Here is a 7,859-nt window from a genome sequence, read left to right as displayed (position 1 = left end):
TATGCTTCCATCCTTCCCCATCACCTCCTCCATAAACCGTGAGCCCTTATGAAGATAGCCAAACACATAGCAAACATTCTCTTCCTCTTCTTGTTCGGCCGGACCTCAACACCCAAGGAGGTATTGCATCTTCTCTTCTTCCTTGTTCATTCTGCTTCCCTTCGATTTGATGAGGACTTCCACTTGCATGCATATTGGAACATAAGTTTACTTCCATTCCTCTCATTCTTGCTGGCCGAAGACCACCATCCAAGGAGGCGAGCTATTTTCTCTTCTCCTTGTCCATCTATACAAATTGTCCTCATTGAGTGTTTCCCTTTTTGCATGTACAAGGTTCTGCCTTGATTAAATTGTTCCCTCCATCGCATGCAGCTGGGTTTGAGTTCTTGGAGCGTTGGAGGGTAAAAGATAGCTCCTGGTCCGATTTGTGGCTCTGGTGTGTAAAGGCAAGAAGACGAAAGTTAATCCCAATATCTCCCTTTGTTCCCTTGCTGTCCGACCTTACATGTAAGATGGGGAAGATGCATTTCTTTTTCATTCCTACTCCCTTCCTTCTGCCCTTTTGGACCGCTTGGACCTAGTGCTTGCAAGCACAAAGAATTGATTTTTGGAGCTTGGAATATAGCCTCCATCGTTGAGTAGACTGTTTTGTTGGACTATATTATTGTATCTAGCTTTGCATGTTGATGGGACATAAATTCGTTCCCATCTAAGCCTATTTCAGTTGTAGTATTAACACTGCCCAATTCTTTTGGATTAACTAACATACATGAAACACAAAGTCACTGACTAATAATGCTTGTTCTTTCTCTGAGTACTTGAAAATAGAAACAGTGTAGGGAATTTAATCTTCAGATTTTTGAAAGAAGCTGATCTGTGTGAACTCAAAGGTAAGGAACGAAAAAATACCAAACACTTACTTCTGAGAGCGTTCCTGAGGTGTAACCACAATGAAACTTCTCAGCTTGCCTTAATGCTGTAAGTACTGCTGAAGACAGATGAATTCTGTTGACAAGGATCAAAACAGAATCACACACTCACCTCACCTCCATCATACACCATCTGGTCAATCAGAAAGAACAAGGAACGTACTCAACAATGAAAAAAAAAGGACAGAAGAAAAACAAAGAAAAAGGGGAACATCCGTTCAAAAGAATTCAAGAAAAACCAGAAAACCTTCCTCCAAAGGGTGAAAAAGGTTCAAGAAAAGGTGTTCCCTCAAAATAGAAAAAGTCCAAGTTCAAAGGCACAAAAGCTAAACGTTCCTTGATCCCAAAAATCAGGCCACCACTTCTTCCACAGTGCCATACACTTACCCATCAAAAAATCCTTGGAACGGAAGACAATTGTACTTCATAAGAACGCAGCAGAAAGGCAAGTTCTGAAGAATCACATCCAGGAATGGACAGAGCAAACACCAACCCATGAGTGACAATGAGACAAGAGATCAGTAACCTTCTCTTATCTCGGGACAAAATACTCTTACTGTTTACTATGGAGAGTAGTTCATTTTCTGAAAAGTTTATGGTTGCTCACTGGCTCAAGTTCTTTTCTGTTATGCTATTCTTTTAAATTGGGCAGACCAATACAATATTTCTGAGTTGTTTGAGGACAACCAACAGTTTAGTTTTGGGGTGTTTGATGGGACGTAAATTCGTTCCCATCTAAGCCCATTTTGATGGCAAAATACTATACGTTCCCTCATCTGATGAGCAACTTCAGCATGAAAATCACTTGTTTTACATATTTGTGACAAAAACACAGTGGGGGAACAGATGGTAACGTATTCCTTTAAAATATATTAAAAGGGGAACAGACTGAGACGCATTTAATGCACCTGCTCCATTCATTTAATGCTTCTGTACACTTTACAGGTAACGTAGAGTTAAAGACTTCTAAAAAGCAAGGCGGTGCACCAACTGAGCAGCTGGAAACGTGAAGAGCAGAGAATCAAGAGTTCTCATTGGCTGAAAAAAGAAGCAAAAAATGGGAAGTTCTTCAAACAACGGCTAATCATCACCAAACCCTGTTCCATTCAGCAATTCACGTAAGCTTCACACTCTACTATCACTGTCCCGTCCCCTCATTCAAGCAACTAGCTCCAAGGGAATTACAGTCTTGCCACTCCTCTTCCAGCTATAAATAGGACCACCCTCACACAAAAATATCATCGAATCCTGGAGGGTTTGCAGTCTGAAAGGAAGAGATCACTTAGGAGTAGTTAGTAACATAGTTTAATTTCCAGTTGTAACTGTAGTTAAGTGAGAACCTCTTTTCTCTTCTCTGTAAACAACCATCAAGACTCCTCACGAGCAAATACCTATCTTTCTCCATTTTCTGTTTCTTTTTGTAAACTGTCTTTTAAATTAATATAAGTGTTTTTCTCTTCGTTCCAATCATTATCTCTTGACTGAATCTCGGGTCGATGTGATCTCAGTTGAGAATAATTATGTTTAAACTATCAGCCATGAGCTGAACTATCTGTGGAACGGGTAAACTGTGAAACTCTTAAAAAACTGTTTTCAAAACTCTTGACCGAAGCTTTTTATATTTCTTTGGCTAAGTAAGCTGTATTCATTGTGTGCCAATGGAAATTGGGTACATACTGAGAAAGGAAATTCCATAAGGAAGGGATTTCATACAGCTTAGCCATTGGGGGAAGGTAGATGTCATGGCAAAAACGCTACTGGTCACCTTAGGAATAAGGGGCCAACTCGTCCATTTTAAGGTTCTGAACTAAGTACCTGTTGGAGTCAAGTGAGCCATAGGAATATGGAAACTTATGAGCCATCTAGACCATGAGCTGAGGAATCAGAGTTGGCAGGCAAAGAAACTGGGACAAAGCCAAAAGGTGCTAAGTCTTGAGTAGAGAAAACAACCCCTTTAAGAGTGAAGCAGTGAATCCGTTCCTTCTGTTAAACTGTTTTAACCACCACCCTGTTGTCTCTTGATTATAGTTATTTCTTTTTTAGTAGTTTTATTTTATTTCATTTAGTACTTATAAAAACTCCAATGATTGTTATCTCACCTTCTTTTAAACAGGAAGGATCACATACATAACGCAGCGAGCAACTGTTTGCCATCAGATTGAACCTACTGTTCCTGATGAACGTTGTCAAGACAGTAGGGAACATTTGATCCGACAATTCATTTACTAACTTTTCTTCTCATTTTCACTCTTTATAAACAGTGATAAAACAATAATTAGCACTCTATCCTCGTGGGAACGATAATTTGGGCATTAATACTCCCTTTATTACTTGATGCGTGCATTTGCGCACTTGGGTTGGAACTAAGGGACGAATATGTGTTCTGCAAGAACAGAGGAACGTCCGCTATCAGAACTTATATTTTTCCACCATCAGCAAACCACCCAACAAGTTTTTGGCGCCGTTGCCGGGGATAGAAACACTAACTGTTGTTCTTATCATTGTTTTCTAACATATATGCTGTATATCTGACTTTACTTTTATATTTTGTTTCTCTTTATCACTGAATCTGTTGTGCATATATATACGATGTGCTATTGGTTTATGAGTGAAGAGTTTGAAACAGACTCTAACTACTCCATTGAAGTACCTGAGTTTCTCTTTTATCCTGAACCAGAACGCACACTCCATAGGAGAAGAAGGAACCTCAGAGAAGGATTTCCTGAAAACATGGCTGATCACAATAATAACAATGAAGAGGTTCCCCCTGAACAGAACTTCAGAACTTTGGCTGCTTCTTTCAGGAACAGACCAGATAGGGGAGTAATCCTTCCCCCTGTAGCACCAAATTTTGAACTAAAACCTATCATGTTCCACATGATTAGGGAAGCAGGGGTCTTCAATGGACTCCCTGCAGAAGATCCTTACACACACCTCACAACATTCCAAGATATTTGTGATAATTTTAAAGCTGTGGGTGGAACAGAGGAGAGCATGAGAATGAGGTTATTCCCTCACTCCTTGGGCTTAAAAGCTAAAACATGGATGAAAACTCTCACCCTTGGATCAATCCACACATGGGAAGAACTCTCTAACAAGTTCATAGAGAGGTTTCTCCCAATATCTCGACAAGATGATGTTAGAGCTGAAATCTCTATTTTCAGAATGTTTTATGGAGAAAATCTCTATGAAGCATGGGAGAGATACAAGGACATCATAAGAAAATGTCCAAACCATGGGGTAGAGAGTTGGGGAGTGTTATAATCTTTCTATAAAGGACTTGACCATACTTCTCAATCTCACCTAGATTTTGCTGCAGGAGGATATTTCTTTACAGGAACACTTGAATCAAGATACAAAATCATAGAAGGGACTGCTGAAAGATGTCTCCAATGGCCAATAGACAGAGTGAGCCCAATGAGGAAGCCAGGCATGCTAGAACTGGATAAACAAACAGCCATGGAAGCCCAGCTGGCATCACTCATGAATGAAGTGAAGAACCTGAGAGCTGACCAAGCAGCACAAAGGATGGAAGTCTTACAACTCACAGCAACTGAAACAGAACCACGCTCAGCCTGTGGTGACCTTCATGACTCAACAGACTACCCATCCACTGCATTGGTTTATTATGCAGAAAATTTTGGCAATAGGAACTTCACCAGAGACAATCAACAAGCAGGACGAAATACATATTCAAGCCCTGGAGGAACTATCGTTAAGGATCAGAACCACAACACCCAATGGAGGCCACCCATTAACCAAAGACTATTCAACAACAATCAGCAGCAGTATCAGTAAGGCAGCAGCAGTGGAACGTCTGAACAAAGAAGAAACAACTACGTTCCGTTCCACATAGATGACAAGAAACAACTACGTTCCGTTCCACAGCACAGCCCACAGTTCAACCAAAGGAAAAGGAACAAACTGAAGCACCTGAAGCAGCCCCCAAAGCACAGCAACAATTACCCGTCACAAATGAACAGAACCCAAAACCTGAAAAGGAAACCAACAACCAACCATTCAGTCCAGCTCAAAGCAGGCAAATATCAACTAAAATTTCGTTCCCTTAAAGAACAAAAAATCAACAGGAGGATAAGCACTTTGGAAAGTTCCTGGACATTTTAAAACAACTTCACATCAACATTCCTCTGGTGGAGGCACTAGAACAGATGCCCAGGTACGTAAAATTCATGAAAGATGTCCTCTAAAAAAAGAGGAATAACGGAATATGAGACTATAAAAGTGACACAAGAGAGTTGCCAATACTTAGGCAGAATCCCACCTAAGCTTCAAGACCCAGGAAGCTTCACCATTCCTTGCATTATAGGAAACACATACCAAGGGAAAGCCTTGTGTGATTTAGGGGCCAACATCAATCTCATGCCCCTATCTGTCTTCAAACAATTATCCACTGGACCAGCTAAACCCACCACAGTGACTTTGCAAATGGCAGACAGATCCATCGTGAAGCCAGAAGGGAAGATTGAAGATCTGCTAGTCAAAGTAGACAAATTTATCTTACTTGCTGACTTCATCATTCTGGATTATGAAGCTGACATTGACGTTCCCATTATTCTGGGTAGACCGTTCATAGCAACTGGAGGAACAATTATCAATGTACAGAAAGGGGAACTAACCATGAGAGCTCATGACGAAGAGATCAAGTTCAATATTGTCAAAGCGATAAAGTTCCAGGATGAAGGAGAAGACTTGGAAGAATGTTCTGCTCTCACTTTGTTAGACAATCAGCCTAGCAGAAAAACAGAGGAAGAAGAATACGAGGAAGAAGAAGAAGATCCACAACAGGAAGAATAGAGTTTCTATCTACAAGAAAGAAGGCCTGAACCTTTATTAAGAACTGAAAAAGAGAAGCAACTCAAAAGACCTTCTTCAGAAAAACCTCCTGAGTTAGAACTAAAACCCCTTCCCCAACATTTGAAGTATGCATATCTGGGAAACAACAACACCCTTCCTGTGATCATTTCTTCATTTCTTACCAAGGAACAAGAAGAACTGTTGCTTGACAAGCTCAAAAAGTATCAAGGAGACATCGGTTGGACCATAGCTGATCTCAAAGGTATCAGTCCCTCATTCTGTATGCATAAAATATTATTGACTGATCCTAACAGTTTTTCAGTGGAACACCAAAGAAGATTGAACCCTATAATGAAAGAAGTGGTGAGAAAGGAAGTCATCAAATGGCTGGATGCAGGGATCATATACCCAGTATCTGACAGAAGTTGGGTAAGTCCTGTCCAATTCGTCCCCAAAAAGGGAGGAATAATAGTGTAGAAGAATGAAAAGAATAAGCTGATACCTGTAAGAAAGGTTACAGGATGGAGAATCTGCCAAGATTACAGGAAGCTCAACAATGCCACCAGGAAGGACCATTTCCCACTCCCTTTTACAGATCAGATGCTGGACAACCTAGCAGGAAAGGAATACTTTTGCTTCCTTGATGGATATTCGGGGTATAATCAAATTGCCTTGGCACCAGAAGATCAACATAAAACCACCTTCACCTGCCCATATGGAACGTTTGCTTTCAGAAGGATGCCCTTTGGGTTATGCAATGCACCAGCAACATTCCATAGGTGTATGTTCTCATTCTTTTCTGATCTAATAGGTGAAGGAGTAGAAGTCTTTATGGATGATTTTTCAGTACTGGGAACATCATATGATCACTGCTTGGACTATTTAGAAGAAGTCCTTCAAAGGTGTCTGTCCTTTAATCTAGTGCTTAATTGGGAAAAATGCCACTTCATGGTGAAAGAAGGAATAGTCCTGGGACACAAGGTTTCCAGAGAAGGACTGGAAGTGGATCAAGCCAAAGTAGAAGCTATAGCAAAAATGCCGCCACCAGTGAGTAAAAAAACCTTGAGATCTTTTTTAGGGCATGCAGGCTTTTACAGAAGGTTTGTTAAAGATTTTTCCAAAATAGATAGACCTTTGTGCCACTTATTAGAAAAAGATATAAAATTTGAGCTTAACTTTGATTGTGTGAAAGCTTTTGAATCTTTGAAAAATAAGCTCATCACCACGCCTGTCATCCAACCTCCAGACTGGAACTTACCTTTTGAACTAATGTGCGATGCAAGTGATCATGCTATTGGGGTAGTTCTGGGCCAGAGGAAGGACAAACTTTTTCGTAGCATATATTACGCCAGTAAAACTCTAAGTGAAGCTCATGTGAACTACACAGTCATTGAAAAGGAGCTATTGGCTGTAGTATATGCTTGTGAAAAATTCAGGCCTTACATTTTAGGATCAAAAGTTACTGTCCATACTGACCATGCAGCTCTCAAGTACCTCTTCTCAAAAAGGAAGCAAAACCAAGATTGATAAGATGGGTCCTACTACTGCAAGAGTTCAATCTGGAAATCAAAGAAAGAAAAGGATGTGAAAATCAAATTGCAGATCATCTGTCCAGATTGGAACACATTGAAGTGGGGCTACCAATCAATGAAACGTTCCCTGACGAACAATTGTTTGTCATTAATCACATAGATACAAATGCTCCTTGGTTTGCTGATATAGCCAACTTCCTTGTAGCAGGACTGGAACCTTATGAGGCGAATAAAATGCAGAAGAAGAAATTTTTTCACGATTGCAGGAACTACCTATGGGATGAACCACTACTGTTCAGAAGATGCGCAGACCAAATGATAAGAAGGTGCGTCCCAGAAGAAGAACAGTCTCAAATCCTTCAACACTGCCAATCGTCCCCATATGGAGGACATCTAGGTGGAATCAGGATTGCCTCCAAGGTTTTTCAATCAGGTTTCTTCTGGCCTTCCCTTTTTAAAGATGCACTTCAATATGCAAAACATTGTGATAAATGTCAAAGAGAAGGTAACTTGACTAAACAAAATGAAATGCCCCTCAATCCGATCCTAGAAGTTGAATTATTTGATGTTTGGGGCATTGATT

The 7,859-nt window shown here is 40.4% G+C and overlaps 1 protein-coding gene and 1 non-coding gene across 2 annotated transcripts; one reads left to right on the top strand and one right to left on the bottom strand.

Annotated features, from left to right (window-relative positions):
* Positions 1-4,064: 4,064 nt before the first annotated feature.
* LOC133287936 (small nucleolar RNA R71) lies at positions 4,065-4,171 on the bottom strand. Its single transcript, XR_009748298.1, has one exon. It is a non-coding gene; the product is annotated as a small nucleolar RNA R71 (small nucleolar RNA).
* A 955-nt stretch (positions 4,172-5,126) lies between these two features.
* LOC133287932 (uncharacterized) lies at positions 5,127-5,744 on the top strand. The gene has a single exon (XM_061485633.1). It carries the CDS (start codon positions 5,127-5,129, stop codon positions 5,742-5,744), a length of 618 nt encoding a protein of 205 aa, XP_061341617.1.
* The last annotated feature ends 2,115 nt before the right edge of the window (positions 5,745-7,859 follow it).

The sequence above is a fragment of the Gastrolobium bilobum genome, unplaced genomic scaffold (assembly GCF_033153095.1).
Source record: "Gastrolobium bilobum isolate Gb01-03AN ecotype WA unplaced genomic scaffold, APGP_CSIRO_Gbil_v1 utg9653, whole genome shotgun sequence".
Lineage (NCBI taxonomy): Eukaryota > Viridiplantae > Streptophyta > Magnoliopsida > Fabales > Fabaceae > Gastrolobium > Gastrolobium bilobum.
This window is presented reverse-complemented; position numbering and strand designations above follow the sequence as displayed.

Excerpts from the sequence above, each read along its gene's own strand:
- LOC133287932 (XM_061485633.1), top strand. The coding sequence starts at position 5,127 with ATGTCCTCTAAAAAAAGAGGAATAACGGAATATGAGACTATAAAAGTG.